Source organism: Myotis brandtii, unplaced genomic scaffold (assembly GCF_000412655.1).
Source record: "Myotis brandtii unplaced genomic scaffold, ASM41265v1 scaffold48, whole genome shotgun sequence".
In the NCBI taxonomy this organism is placed as follows: Eukaryota; Metazoa; Chordata; class Mammalia; order Chiroptera; family Vespertilionidae; genus Myotis; species Myotis brandtii.
Window position 1 is genome coordinate 7,083,712 of NW_005368341.1, and position 17,075 is coordinate 7,100,786.

A 17,075-nucleotide genomic window follows, 5' to 3' on the forward strand; every position below is an offset into this window, starting at 1 on the left:
GGGGTCAAAAAGGGAGAAAATAGGAGACATCTATAATACTGTGAACAATAAAATAAAAGCAAACAAAAGAAACCTATTTCCACCTCATTTTCACCAAGTGGACAGTAAATAAATACACTCATGACCAAAAAAATCTGAGTCTTGTGAAATTTGGATGCTCAATGCAAAGCACAAACCAAACCACAGTCTAGCTAGGACAATACAAGTTTCTTGCGTTCGGTGATTTTTAAAGGAAAAGATAAACTATTAACTTAAAATAACCTATTAGTCCTATCTAGTTTGTGGGAATAGTATATTAAAAAAGTCAATAAAAGAAAATATAAAGTTGACTTAAAGCATATTAAATTAAAATGATTCAAAATCTTTGAATCAGGAGTGAAGGGTGACAGGAAAAAGGTTTTCCCACAATGAACAGGGAAATTACTAAGTATGACATTTTTGTGTTTTTGAGCAGAGAGAAATAAAAGGTCATTTTTACAGTCTTTTTAATGGGATAGGTTTTACGCAAACATAAAAGCACAAGATCCTCCTATGAATAATGGCTGCATTAAATGCTTCAAGTCCTTGTTTGCTCCTCTCATCTCCCCACCCAGAGAGAGAGAAACATTGATGTGAGAGACACATCAATAGGTTGTCCCCCCCACTCACCCCAACCAGGGCCAGGGATAGAACCTGCAATGCAGGCAGTGCCCTTGACTAGGAATGGAACCCAGGACCCTTCAATGTGTGGGCTGACACTCTAACTACTGAGCATACTGGCCAGTGCGGTGCTGCCAATTTATGGCTAAGCTGAGAGTACCTGACTGTACAATTCCAAGGCGCCTTTGCAGGGCCTCCAGCCGAGTGATGTAATCTGTCAGGGCTCTGTCAGGGTCATAATTCTGAAGCTGAGAACATGCTAAGGAAGCAGGATTTAAATCAGCTGGAGTGCCTGGGTACCTATGGGATCCAAAATATAAACATGAGTCCAAATTATCCAGAAACAAGGTAAGTAACTTCCCCACCAGCCTCCACCCTCTCTCAAAAGGCAGACCACTTGTACATGGCCTGATCTATATCTCCCACACTTCTGAGTTTGAGTTGTAAAGTGAAAAAAACGCCTCAATAAACGCAAAGCAGCAGCTATGAAGTCATCACAATAATGTCCAGTATACTGCCTGTCACATAGGTCCTCAATAAATGCTGTATATTATCTAACTGCATCTTGTCACGCAGACTGGAGAGGTTTTTTTCATAGTGTCCACAAACTATCAATTTTAGTCAATATATTTCCCAATGCCTAACCCACAGCATTTACTAAACAACACTTGATCAAATGTTTCTTACACCCTTGGAAACCAGTTACAAATCTAAAAGCTATTTTTGATTCTGAGACTTTGATTATGCAAATCATATTCCTGAAGATACATTTAGCTTTTTCAATGCAAAGAAGTCAAAACCCTAACACTTCCCTTTATTAGTATTAGTATATTTAACTACTCTAGGCAGGTTTTATCAAATTCTTACCTATTTTGAAATGGAAGAGGAGACCTAGGGTAGTCCAGATCTGCTCTTGAGCGGTATGTAGTGTGTCTCGGCTCTCCGTACAGCTCCAGTCCACCGGGAGAATGATAAAACAGGTCAGTCTTTTCAGCACCTAAAGTAATCCCAGACATACCTTGTTCAAAAGAAATGCCAAGCTCTTGAAAAATTTCTACAAAACAGATGAAGACTCAGAAGATTACTATACTGTACTACACTGTTCCCTATTTATAGTTATTTCAATTGTTCTTGCTGTAGGAGAGAAACAGTAGTAGAAATGTTACTTTGTTTACCTTTCAATACGAGCAATTCTGCTAATCTAGAACTATAGCTCAAATAAAATAAATGATTTAATTGAAATATTTTCTTTTTAAAAAACTTAGTTATAATTAGAGTGAGGTGAAGGGTGCCTGAGTGTGTATGGTTTAGGGGAAAAGAGGTTGTGGGTAAAAAAATACTAGACTAATGTAGCCAAGCCATTCCTGTGACTTTATTAGAAAAAGCTGGAAATCAAGATTTACTTACAACACATAACTCATTATTATACAAATTTCAGCTGTTTCAATTTAAGCTTAGATTCATATTTTAAAAACACTTTACTTAGGATACTAAATATATTTCCTCTTTCTCTGGTGCTCAGCTACTGGGAGAAAATGTACAGGTAGCTTGCAGCGGTTCTCAACCTGTGGGTCTCGACCCTTTCACAGGGGTCGCCTAAGACCATCGGAAAACACATATATAATTACATATTGTTATTGTGATTAATCACTATGCTTTAATTATGTTCAATTTGTAACAATGAAATTGGGGGTCACCACAACATGAGGAACTGTATTAAAGGGTCGTGGCATTAGGAAGGTTGAGAACCACTGCATAGCAATACATAGCAAAGTCCTGTTGTGTGTCTGTAACTTCATGTACGCCTCTCCTTATGCCTGAAATGTTGAAGCCCTAATGTTTGTTTCCCTTTCTAGGTGTAGAGAGAAGTAACTTTAACTATCAATCATTACTATATAATCTATCGGTAAACTCAGAAACCTGTTTGAATATTGCTAAATTTTAAGAACTTCACACCATAACTTGTCCATATGGCTGAGAAGAGCAATCCGATCTTGAACCAGAGCCTTAAATGTAGTGGTAAGGAGCGTGGGTTCTGGAGCCAAACTGTCAGGGTTCGATGTTGGCTACTGGGTAACCTGGGGCAAATGACCAATGCTTTTCATGCCCCAGTTTTTCATCTGTGAGGTGATAATAGTAACTGCACCCACATCACAGGATAGGGAGAACACATGGCAAAAGCAGGGCCTTGTACAGACTAAGCACTCCACAAAAATCAGCTATTACTATTCTTTAAAATAGCAAGGTCCCCAGCTCTGTGAATTATAAGGGCTCTCTCTGTCTTTGAACAACATTATTTGGAAGGTATTACACACGCAGTAATTTTAGACAATCATAAACAGGAGAACAAAATTCTATTTTGACTTCACCTGGATTCAGTCCATCCCTGTTAATATTGATGGAACCAGAACTTGTGACTCGATGCCACCGTCGAACCAAAAATTTCATTCTAGAAAAGAGCCCAGAAAAAATTTCACAGTCTATTTATAATGTAGAGTATAAGTATACACTTCACACAAAAATCAAGTCATACATTTAAATATGAATGCAGAACAAATTTCAAAATCACATGGCTGCCTAATCTAAAATGAAGCAAATGCCCCCTGGGTCTGTGGCAAAATTAACTGGAGCAGAAGGACAGGGCTTCCCCAGAGGCACCAAAGGTCTCTGGTGAGGCCAACATCAGGACTGGCTTTAGGGGTCAATGGGGCACAGAGATGGAGAGCGAAAGTTGAAAAGAGAAAAGTGGATGGACAAAGAAAGGGCGAGAAGTAATAAAAAAGAGGAGAAGAGAATGGAGACCAAAGGGCAGACAGAATAGACCCTTAAATTGGCAGTGAGAGTGAGCTGAGCTGGGATAGCCGAGCAGGAGGCCTTACTCAGCGATGAGAGGAGATTCTGCCTTCCCAGGATCAGGGTGGCAGTGTCAAGAACCAGCTGCAGCAAGTTGCTGCCTGCCTCGTCCTGGCTCGACCAGCTTTCTGAAGCACCAGTTCTGATTTCATAATTCCAATCAGTTTCAAGGCTCAGTTTTAGGAGGGTCAAAAGACAATGAACATGTAAGAGGAAAAGGAAAAGAGGGAGGTAGAATGAAGTCCTTCAGTGGCAAGTGGTTTTCAAGAAGACTTCCCAAATTCTAATAAAAATTAATGGTTAACTCCTGAGACCTCTCAGCGTCTTCTAACTTATGAGCACATTGGTCTTTCCCAATAGGAAGTGAGCTGCCTCTGGGGATGTAAGCAGGGATTATGACTTTTCATCAGTGCCTCTCCCAGCACTTAACTCTGTACAAGGTGCACAAAGTGATGAAGGGGAGAACTGGAACCACATGTCTACAATGTGGAGCAGCAGAGGCAGGGAGAATCCAGACCATCAATAAGGTAAAATGTGAGCTCTCTTTAGAGAACCGACATGGATGAGACTTGGGAGTCCTGGCTGGTTGTCCCAGCTCTATTACTATTGGCTTTGCAACCTCTCCCTGAGAAGTTGCATTCCTCATCTGTGAAATGACATTCTGGGCTATGTGATCTCAGACAGCTTCTAGTTAAAAAATTCTAAGTCATACATATGTAATACCTTAATCAATAAAGAAAAAAAAGTCCTAAGTCATATTTTTCAAAAAAATAAATAGGAAAAAAAAAACAAATGGGGTGGGGGTGGGGGGGGGCAAAACCGCTGAAGATGCATCAGATGTGACCAGATAGGAACACTTGGAAAACCAAATTCCTTTTGGACTGTCTGGCTCCTACAGAAATAAAAGGGCCTGGGTATACACCACTCAGGTCAGAGGACTGCAATAGGCCAGGTCCTAACTCCACTACAATCAGACACAGAACAAGTACTGGTGACCCTAGTGTGGACCTGCTAGAGAGAGAGGGATGAGGGCAGTAGCAGAGTCCGATGACCTAAGACTCCTATCTGGCCTGAATGCAGAGTTAGGGCTTTCTGTAGCTGGGCCCCAAAAGTATGTATGAATGTATGTCACAGCCTAAGTAATTTTCCACCCCCCCTCCCCCTTATTTATATGTCTGAAAGAGTTCAAGGGTTTATTCAGATTTAGGGAAAAAAAGACAGTCTAGATTGGATGTGCCAGCTCTGAGTCACCAGCTGCCTGCATCTGGAAGGGCCCTTTCCCCAGGGTCTCGAGAGGACAACGTAAGGTATCCCTGCTAAAAGATGGAAACTGAGAAAGAAGCAGGCATGTTTTAGGACATGTCTCATACCATATGACTATACGGAGCACACAGGCAGAGAAAAGAGAGATTAAAAATAACAAATCCCTTTAGAGCAGCAGTTCTCAACCTGTGGGTCGCGACCCCTTTGGCGGTCGAACGACCCTTTCACAGGGGTCGCCTAAGACCATCCTGCATATTAGATATTTACATTATGATTCATAACAGTAGCAACATTACAGTTATGAAGTAGCAACGAAAATAATTTTATGGTTGGGTCACAACATGAGGAACTGTATTTAAAGCGCCAGAAGGTTGAGAACCACTACTATAAAGAATGAATGGCATATAATCTAATCTAATAAAAGAGAAACATGCATATTGACCATACCTTCGCTATGCCCCAAGCCACGCCCTCCAGCCAATCAGAGCGATTATATGCAAATTAACCCAACCAGGATGGCGGCTGGCAGCCATGGAGCTGGGGCAAGCAGGAGGCTTGGTTGCCCCGGTGATGGAGGAAGCCAAGCTTCCCGCCTGCCCTGGCCGGCTGTAGCTTCTGCTCAAGAGAGTCTATTGAAATGGATTTGTTTTCAAGTACTTTACCTTGAAATTGCCATGGACACTCTGACAGCCGACCGAAACCTGGTGAAGCCCTTGGGACGGTTGGTGATCACCTCCAGGTCCGTGCAGGCCGGCTGCCCGCCCATCCGGGCAAGCAGAGCCAGCGTGGCCTCTTCACACTCCTGGAAGCCACCCAGTAACAGCAGCAGGTATTTCTTCTGATAAATGAGAGCTTTCCGAAAACTTTCTGCCCTCAGGTATTTACCATAAATTCTCTACATTTAAAGAAGGGAAGAATATACAGACATTATTAAGTTATTCAAATTGTTCTCTAGGGCAAGATGACCTATATTTTATTTAAAAAAAAAAAACCAACAAAAAAAACTAGTGGGCTCTAGTCAGTTTGGCTCAGTGGATAGGCAGTGATGGCGAACCTATGACACGCGTCAGAGGTGACACGCGAACTCATTTTTTTGGTTGATTTTTCTTTGTCAAATGGCATTTAAATATATAAAATAAATATCAAAAATATAAGTCTTTGTTTTACTATGGTTGCAAATATAAAAAAATTTCTGTATGTGACACGGCACCAGAGTTAAGTTAGGGTTTTTCAATATGCTGACATGCTGAGCTCAAAAGGTTCGCTGTCACTGGGATATAGCGTCAGCCTATGGACTGAAGGGTCCTGGGTTCGATTCCCAGTAAGGGCACATGCCCGGGTTGCGAGCTCAATCCCCAGTGTCCCCAGTGGGGGGCATGCAGGAGGCAGCCGATCAATGATTCTCCCTCATCATTGATGTTTCTATCTCTCTCTCCCTCTCTCTTCCTCTCTGAAATCAATGAAAATATATATTTTAAAAAAAGAACTAGTGGTAGTAGAATGGCAGGTACTCTATTACTGTTCTCTACTTTATTGGCGAAGTTGAAAGTAAAGATAATGAACCCTAACCTTACATTTCTGCCTCTTTTTAGTCAATGGAATCTGAACAACCTTATAAAGTTATGCTTTTTATTTTGGATAGCCCCTATTCACATTTATTGCAAAAATTTTTGTCATTCAATTATTGTCTGAGTTTTTACATTTAACTGTACAGAGCTACTTTTATTATTATGGTCACTAATCTATCTTTTTCATTAATGTTTTCTGTCCCTTGAAGAGTCATAAATTCATGTTCACTCCATAGTTGGAATAACTATTCCAAACACTTTTCTTTCTTTTTGTTTTGGATTTTGTGTTGACTGATTAAAGTAGTTTTACTACAATATTCATTATTAGTCAGTAGAGAGACTATTCAGAGGGCTTACCACCTTATAGAGCAAGATGATCTATATTGACAGTGGCAGGGTTTTTGTTGGGAGTTGAAAAGATACTTTCTGTTGGTCTACTGAGGATGAGATGGTGGGAAGGAGGACCATAAGCTCAGGTGCTGCCTACTGTGACCACTAAGAAAGCCTAATCTGGTCCAGACCTGGGCATGCCTCACCACAAAGTTTCTGTGACCGGCTGGAGACCTGCATTCATGACAAAAACTGAATAGAGAGACTGAGAGACACAGCCTGAGTGCCACCTAAATTTCAGTCTGCAGAATGAAGGGTAATCAGAGATGAAACAAGGCAAAAGCAGAGAACCAGCATTTGGCGTGCGTTCAGATGGAGGGTGTCCGACCTTTAGAGTGGCATGCTCAGAGTCAGGGCTCAGACTGTGAAGTAAAGCTTCATTTCTCAGTTCAGCTTTCAGTTTGTATACTTCGGCTTCGGCCCTCTTCAAGGATTTTTGAAGAGCCAACTTTTCTCTGTTCCAGACTTCTTTTTCAGAAGCAATGATGGCTTCAATGTTGGCACCACCACTGAATGAAAACCTAGAAGACTGCAGAGACCAGAGCCTACTTACTTGATTTTTAAGAATAAGCCTCTAAAGGAAAACCTGATTTAAACATATTAAAGGTGTTGCTATGGGAGATAAAGAAGTCTCAGCTTTCCAACCTCAAACAGGGACATTAAAAGCCAATCTCAACTGACACTGAGGAATATACAGTAGTTTTAAGTATATGGTCCTTTGCTGAGCAGATTAACTTTACAACTGAAAAGCCTTATGAGAGTCGAGCTCCAGAGAAGGTGTTTAGATTTAGCAGAACTTTGAACTGAAAAAGTCTAGAGACTTAACAGATGGACCATCTGGGTCCAAATGTTGAGTCTGGGCCTGAAATAGTACACTGGAGAAATGGGGAAAAACCACACGGCACGTGCACAGGAAGTGGAGCCTACAGAAGCTGTGCAGATGTGTTATTGTGTATTTGACTGCACAACTGTCTTAAGGTCTTCCCTATCTTTATGTTGGGTAATGACAGAGCTAACAATTTATTTTGCAGTTTTAAATGAAAAAAAAAATTTAAATAAATTCACAGAACAGACTGAAATAATTTAGTGACATCTTTCACTTGAGTTATCAACATAATAACTGATATATAACTGACAAGGGCAGAATCCAAATTTGAACATTTCTTTAACATGTGTCTGCTGTTGCTCCATAGGTAGCAAAGTATCTGGCTTTGGGTTAAGTTGACCTTGGTTAAGGCTGGGCGTAGACTTAGAGATTCTGAATGTATAAAACCCCAATCTGGCAGAGAGAAGGCTTCCAATAAAGAACAGCTATTATTATTATTATCACCCTTAGAACAATTTCCAATGATCCTACTAAGAATCAGATACTTAATATTTCTACATTATCAGGGGTAAAAACTGAAGCTAGGTAGCAGAAACTGTCACTCTGCACTACTTCTAGTATGTGGCCATGTAGAAACAGACGTACATAATCTCTGCCAGCTCCTGTCTGTTGATACCACCGGATCTGCTCTTCCAGCTTCATAACCAGGTTCCTTAAATCATTCTTCTCTTCGGTCAGTTGGCTGATATGTCCTGTTAGGTCAGCATTTTGTCTCAGTAGTCTTTCAGTCAATGAGCCACAAGACGTATTTGGGGACACTAAGTGAGGCTAGAAAGATAAAATGGCATAAGGTTGCATAGTACAAACATTTATAAATAATACATACAAACTGTGGACAGGCACTAAGAACAGCAGTTTCATAAAGAAGTGGTGCTTGTGTTGAGCCTTAAACGATAAGCAGGTATTTGCCAGGCAGGAAAGAAGACAGAGAAGGATATATTAAGCAGAAGGAACAGCATTTGTAAAGGCACAAAGGCTTGAGCAAGAGTGTGTTGATTTTAGGGAGCTACAGTTGCTTGGGAAGGCTGGAGTAAAGACTGCCTTCATTTAAGGACAATAGAACTAAAAATGTAGGCAGTGGAGAGCCATGAAAGGCTTTGGGCATGAGCATGCCATAAACAAAATTTACATGTTAGAAAGATTTCTTGGGTAAAAGTATGTAAAGTAGATTAAATTAGCAAAATAGATCCTGGTGTGAGGCAGACACATCAGGAAGTTGATGCAACAGTCTAGGTGACAAATGCAAAGACGAAGGGCGCATAGGATGGATGCTTGGATGTGCAAGTACAGTGAAGGAAGGTGGTCTATGGTAACTTTCAGCTTTCTAAACTGGGTTGGGACAGGAAAGAGAAAAGGAAAACGATGCTCAGTTTGGAATGTGTCTGTGAGGTTGCTAAGGTGTCTCTATGGAGTACAGTTCCCCAAAGTAAAATGTTTAATAACTAACGGAAAATGTAAACCTGGACCACAGGACAAAGGTGGTCCACCAGAACATAAGCTCCATTAGGGAAGCATTTAGTTACTGTATCTCCATAACCAGGATAACACTTGGCACAGAGTAGATGCCCAATGTAAGTATTTGTTCAGTAAATAAGCCTAGTGAGGAACTCAGGCTGCATAACTGAATAAGCTTTCACAGCTGTAGTTAGAGAAGAGAAAAAAAAAAAGGATGCAGATGGGAGGAAGAGGAACTCATGAAGGTGACTGAAGAAAGAATGGAATGAGAGAATACTGACACAAAAATAAGAAAAGAGAGGATTTTTAAGATGGAAGAGGTAAAAAGTGTCAAATACCACAGAGACAACGAGGTCAAGAGAGACAGGGGCTGAAAAGATTCACCAGATCAGTCAATTGTGAAGACATTAGTAACATTCATGGAGTGATGAGGGTACCACCCAGACTAATCTTTCAGGAAACGTGGTTATCATCAAACAAGAGGTCAACATAATTATTCAATAGTGATAATGAAAGTTAATTTCCCCTCAAGCTTTCACTATTTTTTATTGGGGGGGGGAGGCAAACATTATTATTATTTAAAATAAAAGAAAAAGATAAAAGTAAAACTCTTGAGAAAATATGGTGTCAGTTTCAAGTGAGTCATATAGTTTCCATTAAACCTTTGCTCTCGATACTTTACAGAGTTTTCTAAGCCATACCTCTTTGCCTGGATGGCCAGTTAATTTCTGTAGTTGTAAAATAATTTCATCAATATTTTCCTGAACCCAAATGAAATCTTCATCATCTGCTGTTTCGAACTGTAGTCTTCAAAAAAGAAAAGGATAAAGAATGAATACACCTCCTCGATTAGTGGTGTTGACTAGCACAAATGTTATGGATTGGGCAACACTGTGCTTCACATATCGCTTCTCCTTTATATTAAGTGTTCTCTCTCCCTGGTCAAGGTGTTAACATATTTGTTTTCAGGTGTATGAGTTCTGTTAGAAAATATCACTTCCTAATGTAAACAGGCATTAACTTTAAAATTTCAATTCCCCACCCTTGACTAGCCATTAGTGAGGGGCAGATTCTGTGCAGCTAGTGTAGGAATGCTCTTTCCAAAGGTCAGGCAGGAAGGGCTCACCGACTGGAGGCTTTCTGGGCTAGATGCTGTAGTTTTGAGGCCATATGTTGAAGCTTCTGTTTGATCATTTCTAATTCATGATTATAGCGAGTTTCTCCTCCATTCATTGCAATCAGTTGAGGATAGCTTGATTCCTTTGTCTCTCCTTCCATTTTCTGTTGAAGAACCCAATTTCTAGTTCGATCATTGGTTAAACTCCATGTGGATGGCTGGCAATTTTGGACAGAAAAAGAAAAAGAAAAAGCAATAATTATAAATGAACAGTATTCTTTTTTAAGAGAACACAATTAACAGTAAACTTCCGCTTAATGTCATGGATGGGTTCTGTGGCTTTAAGTGAAACAACATATAACAAAATCAATTTTACCATAGGCTAATTGATATAAATAAGAGTTAAGTTCCAACTGCATCTCATCAATGTTATAACAAAACAAAGTTGAATGGAATGATATTATTTGAGGATCTGCTGTATTATCTATACTGCAAAGAAACCTCTATGGATTTCGTTTTAAAGTGATTTGTATATAGCTATTTAAATAATCCAATATCACAATTATATGATCAAAGGGCTGCAATATTCTTTTTAAAAATATTTTAAAACAAAGTGTCAATTTACCTCATTAAGATTCTGATACAGAATTCTTCTTTCTCGTTTTTCTTCTCTTTCGAGTTCTTGTTTCTGGAATTCCTGCATAATTCCTTGCAGTCGCTTTCCTTCAAGATCTAACTTATAAACTTGTTGCCTTTTCTCTTCCAGCTGGTGCTGAAGATCTTCCACTTTGGCCTGGAGCTCGTGCATTTTCCTCTGTCCCTCAGTGTTGGCCTCTTGCTCTGTCTGCAGCGTCTTCCTGTGAACCTGCCTATCCTTTTCCATTTGCTGTCTTGTCTGCAGAGAATCCAGTTTGTATTTCTCAGTCTCATTTAACAGTTCTACAATGCGACTGTGCTTTTCCTCCAGCTGTTTCTGCAGCTCTTTCAGGAGGTCCTCCGAAGGCAAGAGGGGCCGCGGCTGCCCACTGTCATCACTGCTCTGCTGCAGCTGTGCACGCACTTCCCGCTCCCTGTCCAGGGTACTGCTCATTTCCCGAATCCGAACTTTCTCGGATTCCAGAAGTACTTGAAGCTCTAAGTTTCGACCTCGTTCTTCTGAGAGCTGGGCATTGTGGAGCACTCTTTGTGATTCTATTTCCTGCTGTGATTCATTTAGTAGTTGTTTCTGTTGTTCCAAAAGTTGACTCAGCTGAATATTTCTTTGTTTTTGACCCTCAAGTGAAAATTTCAGATCCTTGTAGGAGAAAGTGATATTAAGAATTTATTATTGTTATTAAAAATATGTAAGTGCACAATTGTGCTTTCATTAATACTAAGTTGGCAGTACTGAGTGATAGCACTGATTATTCAGTTTATTAACTTAAATTTTCAGTGGTTAGAGCATAATTATTTGGACAGCTAAGTGATTTGCATCAAAGAATATAAACACGAGATAACTAGGCTAAATAATACTTTCCTAATATTAACTATATCTGGTTTAAATATGAAGCAGGGTACCTTTCTTCTAAAGACAATAACCTTTAAAAATACAAATATTTCTGATAAAATGTGGTAAGAGTTCCTGAAAAACTTCATGTTTTCCAATCACTTACTAAAAATAATAGGGATTAGGGAAAATCAGGGTTAGGGGCAAACTACTCAAAATCTATGCAAATTTGTAAGGATAAAAAATAGTAATCAGTACCCGAGGAGATGACATGCCTTTGACAGGTAGAGAGCTTGCTAAGCCTGGAGGCTACCATGGTGGACATTAAAAAATAACCCTCAAAATAATAGGCAGAAATGCCAACTACAGAGATTTTAGTATAGCACTACTGAGTACTGACTGGGCTATGTGGACAGAAGAGCTCTGAGCCAGTGGGGCTACCGTTAAGTGGGCACTGCATACAGTACCACCTGCCTTGAGCTGAGAGCTGTGCAAGGCTGTGAGAGAGCCCAGAGTGAAGGGACTCATTTTAAATTTTCTTAAAATATAGCATCCTGCTTGCTGCCAGGAAAGTATCGCTGCTCCCATCCCCTAGGAGAAAATGGGAACTCAAACCACTTCTGCATTAAGCTGACATGACTGTCCTATTTATCAAATTGTGTATGCACTAATCAAAGTCTCAAAACACATGTTGCAGAACAGTCTGTATGCATCCTTGGATGCAGCAAAACAAAAAAGCATCACACTACTAGCATTTCCTAGTACAGTTTAGATACCATTATAATAGTGCTCAACACAGAGCAAACAAATTACTGTACCTCATAAGGAGTCCAAAATTTACAATTTAGAAAGAGCAAAGTCTCCGATTCTTTCATATATAGTTGTGGATTTTCCACAGATATTTAAAGACAGAGATAACAATACCTCAAGTTCTTCTTTATCCCGCTCTTCATTGCGCCCCAGTTTGGCTTTCTCTTTTTCCAAAGCCCACTGGAGCTCTCTGGATTTTTTCTGTTCACTTGCTAATGTGTCATTAAGCAAATGTACTTCATCTGTTTTATCTTTAACTTCCAACCTAAATCAGAGTGACAAATACGCTTTCATAAAACTACTCTATAGTGAGAGGAAGAGAGAGTACAGCTTTCAATGAAAAGTGAAGGCATATAATACACTAGTTAGTAAGAAAATAGAAACCATATAAGGGTTAAAGACTGTTGACTGTGGTTCATTTCAAATTAACTGTTTCTAATAGTAAACCTATTAGTTATTTACCATTGAGAAAAATTTACTATTACAAAATAATATTAATAAAAATTCTTCCTTGTCTTCTACCAAAACTAAACACGGGAAATACCATGTGTTTTTATGTGTGTGAAAACAATGTTCAAAATAAAGACTGTGCTTGTAATGTGTCCATTGCAAGCAGAGTATCACAGTATTTACACCAACAAACATTCTTTTTATAAGCATTATCTTTTAAAGCATTTTGCATATATTAGCCAACTGAACCATGAATTCTATTGAGATCATAAATACCATTTCAGATTAGTTGGTCAAATAAATGAAATGAGGTCAAAATTATACCTTATATAAAAAATCTCAAAAAGAATGGAAGCCACAGTAGAGAATATGCCAATACATAATCATGAGCTTATTATTCATAAATACTTGGACTTTTCCTTTCCACTGAGTTACTCTGTTAACAAAGTTTCATGGTATCTAAACATCGTGTATATATAATGTTATGTTTTTGTAAGATCTGTACAAGGTCTGTGACAAAATTGTTCCACTTTCTTCACACAACACAGATTTATAATAAGGAAGCTTGACTCACCTGAATGCCTCTAATTCCTTCAGGTGCTTATGCTGTGCCTTAAGTGTTGTTTCCAGTTCCAGCTTAGTCTGTGCAAGTTCACTCTTCAGCTCAGCAACCACCATTTTCTCAGAGCTCAGCTGCTCCTGCAGCTCTGTGGCTCTGTCTTTCGCACTGCTGAGCTCCACCTGCATCTCCAGCATCTGAGACTGCTTCTGCTGGATGTTATGTTCCAGGAGTTCTAGATGGAAAATTATTAATATTTAAAATATGATCTAGCAACTCATATCTGGTGTGTAAATATTTTGTTAAGAACTGATTTGTAATTTAGGCAATTACTCTAAAGCAAATGAAAAGATTACAGTCCCAACAGTTTGATAGCCACACAAAGTACTTACAGGAGTTACTTGGTAACTATGAATACAACGGTCAGCCCTCCTTTGCAGATAGTCCCTAGGAGCTTTACTAGAAAAGTGGGAAGTCCAAACCCCAATTTGAATCATGTTTTTTTCTTTAAAAACCAACCAAACCCTTGCTATATGTCTGTTACAATGAAAACAAACTGAACTATTTAAATCCCTAGGTATAATAAATAAATAAGTTTAAATATGCATCAGGATCCCATTTTTGTGGAAAATGTGATTTTATATACATACTAGATTCCCGGTGCATGGATTCATGCACATGGAAAGGAAATTAATTAGAAGGTGGCCAGCGGGGCGGGACTGGGTGAGACAGGCTGGACACACCCTGGAGTTAACCTCCCTCGGTCCCTCACTGCCTGGCCGCACCTGGGGTGGCGCCAGGGCTTGAAGGATGTCTGCGGAGTGAGCGGGGTCCCTCCAGCAGGTTGGGTCCCTCGGCCTGGCCTGTGGGGGACAGGCTGAAAGCAGTCTGACATCCCCTGAGGGGTCCCAGAGAGCAAGAGAGCACTCTGCAAAGTTGCTGTTGAGCAGCAACTCCTGCATTGAGTGTTGTTCCCTGGTGGTCAGTGCACGTCATATCTACCAGCCGGTCAGCCGGTCGCTTAGCCTTTTATATATATATAGATATACATTGAAAAGGTCTGAAGAAATATTTATCTGGGTATTAACAGTCATTATTTTAAGATTTAGGAAGTTCTATAGGTTATTTTTACTCCCCTCTTTTATTTCTCTATTCTACCATAAATATATTTTTAACTTAAAAAAAATTTTTTTAATGTATTTTATTGATTTTTTACAGAGAGGAAGGGAAAGGGATAGAGAGCCAGAAACATCGATGAGAGAGAAACATCAATCAGCTGCCTCCTGCACACTCCCCACTGGGGATGCGCCCGCAACCAAGGCACATGCCCCTGACCGGAATTGAACCCGGGACCCTTCAGTCCGCAGGCCGATGCTCTATCCACTGAGCTAAACCGGTCAGGCTAACTTAAAAATTTTTATTACAGTTCATCACTTCATATTACAAATCCTATTACTGATGTTAGGAGACAAAAATAACTTGAATTTAGAAAATAGTCATGTTAATTCAGGCTTTTAAAACTATTTCTTAGAGATGCTCAGGATCTACATATATAAATATGTACACATGTAAAACATAGCTTTCAATGGGGTTCTATTTAACTTAAGTAAAATAATACTAATCAATTCTCTAAAAATAATCTTCAATTAATTTTATGTCTTAATATAAAGGATATACTGGTATTTAATTTGTGATCTCATTCTACCCGTTTTCTCTGAAATAGTATTTAAAATCTTCAGCTTTTCAATGACAAATATAAGACTATGGTATAACTTTCAAAATTTGCAAAAGCTTGGCTGTTTGTAACATATTAAATAAAACTGAAGACAAAGATATATGCCTTCACTAGATATGATGAAAATTATATTTCAATTTAATCTCAAATGATTTCCATCTGCAACTCTAGCAAAAGTGGGGAAAATATCTGAAGCAGTATCACAAAAGCAGAAATCCCGCTAACGAATAATCATATGACAAAAGGATGAAACCACTTCAGTAATTAGTAAATGTCAATTAAAACCACAAAAACAATACACTGTCCCCTCACCAGATTGGCAACAAAGGTCTCACAGTAACAACTCTTGGCAAAAATGCCCAGCAACAGAATGCTCATACTCTGCTAGTAAGTGTACAAACTAATGTGACCACTTGGAAAACAGTTTGGCATTATTTAATAAATTTGCAGATATGTATTTTATTACCCAGCAATGCCACTCCTGGGTTTGTACCTAGAAAAGTCATGCATGTATGCATCAGAAACATGGTATATCAATACGCAGACTAGCAATGAATTTAGTAGCTAAAAAGATACATAAATTGTGAAATATCCACACCTGGGAATTCTGTACAGTAACAAAAATGATTGAACTAGAGATAACTGTAGTAACTTAAAAAAATGTTATAGAGAGGTGATAGAAGAAGACATAAATATATACAGAGTGATAAAGTTCAAAAGCAGAAAAAACTAAACTTAAATGGTTTAGGAATATATAAATAGGTAGTAAAACAAACAAAATCAGGATAAGGTCACCTCTAAATTACTAGATGAGTGTGTGTTTGGGAAGGGGGCTCTGGTATACTTGACATGGGTGATGTTTCCACAGATACTCATTTAATTTGTTATACTATATAAACAGATATATATGTGTTTAAAACCAACTGGACAATCCTTTAATCCCTAGGGTAATTAATGTAGATTATCTCTCTGATATGAGAAAGAACAAAAAGTAAATAAGAAGAAATGTGTTTTAACTGAATAAGAAGGGAGACAACGTGAAATATTTTCACCTGTGTGTTATCATATGATCCTGTTATACAGCGTACCTTGGCTTGGTTGATCATTCTCTTTTTCTCTTTTCAGAGTCATTTTTCTACCATTCATTTGAGCACGCAGTGCCTGAATTTCAGATAACAAACTCCTCCTGTCTGCTTTCTGGAGGCATTCCACAGCTGCTCGATATTCAATACCCTGTAACAATGCAAAGTGAAAAATCAAGTGAAGAGAGTTATAAAGACAATCAAATTAACAACCAGGAAGTCTGAAGAAGAATGAATGGAAGACACATGCTAGGGTTTACTTCTGGCTATTAATCTTTACATTTATTTTGAAATTCTTCAAACACACAAGAAAACATGAGGTATTTATATATATAAAACCCTAATATGCAAATAGACCGAGTGGCAGAACAACCGAACAACCGGTCGCTATGATGTGCGCTGACCACCAGGGGGCGTGCGTGGAACACGGCAGGCGTTGGCAGCAGGTGGCAGAGCGCGGAACATGGCGGGCCTTGGCCGCAGCAGGATGGTGGAGCAGGTGAGTGGGGGTGCCAGACCAAGGTGGGGCACTGGTCACTGTCATCGGGGCAAGCCTCTGGTGGTGAAAATTCTTTGCTCTAGTCCCACCTGGTGCTCACACCTGCTACCAGCACCGGCTCTGCTTGCACCTATGGCCGGCGCCAGAGCTGCTGCTTGCACCCGCTTCTGGTGCCCAGTGCCAGCCGCGATCACCTGAGGGCTTCTCCACCTCCCCTTGCTCCTGTGGGGTGATCGGGGCAGCAGCCGCCACTTGCACCCCCTGACAGTGCCAGCCCCGCTTG

The 17,075-nt window shown here is 39.6% G+C and overlaps 1 protein-coding gene across 1 annotated transcript in view; it reads right to left on the bottom strand.

Annotated features, from left to right (window-relative positions):
* The window catches only part of AKAP9 (A kinase (PRKA) anchor protein 9), a 123,006-nt gene that overhangs the window by 1,315 nt on the left and 104,616 nt on the right, over positions 1–17,075 (bottom strand). The window contains exons 33-44 of the mRNA XM_014547560.1: positions 16,300–16,444; positions 13,492–13,711; positions 12,582–12,732; positions 10,797–11,465; positions 10,181–10,389; positions 9,756–9,861; positions 8,185–8,367; positions 7,042–7,242; positions 5,418–5,650; positions 3,009–3,088; positions 1,507–1,636; positions 800–939 (exon numbers count right to left, since the gene is read on the bottom strand). Coding sequence (XP_014403046.1) covers positions 800–939; positions 1,507–1,636; positions 3,009–3,088; positions 5,418–5,650; positions 7,042–7,242; positions 8,185–8,367; positions 9,756–9,861; positions 10,181–10,389; positions 10,797–11,465; positions 12,582–12,732; positions 13,492–13,711; positions 16,300–16,444 — 2,467 coding nt within the window. The remainder of the gene's footprint in view (positions 1–799; positions 940–1,506; positions 1,637–3,008; positions 3,089–5,417; positions 5,651–7,041; positions 7,243–8,184; positions 8,368–9,755; positions 9,862–10,180; positions 10,390–10,796; positions 11,466–12,581; positions 12,733–13,491; positions 13,712–16,299; positions 16,445–17,075) is intronic.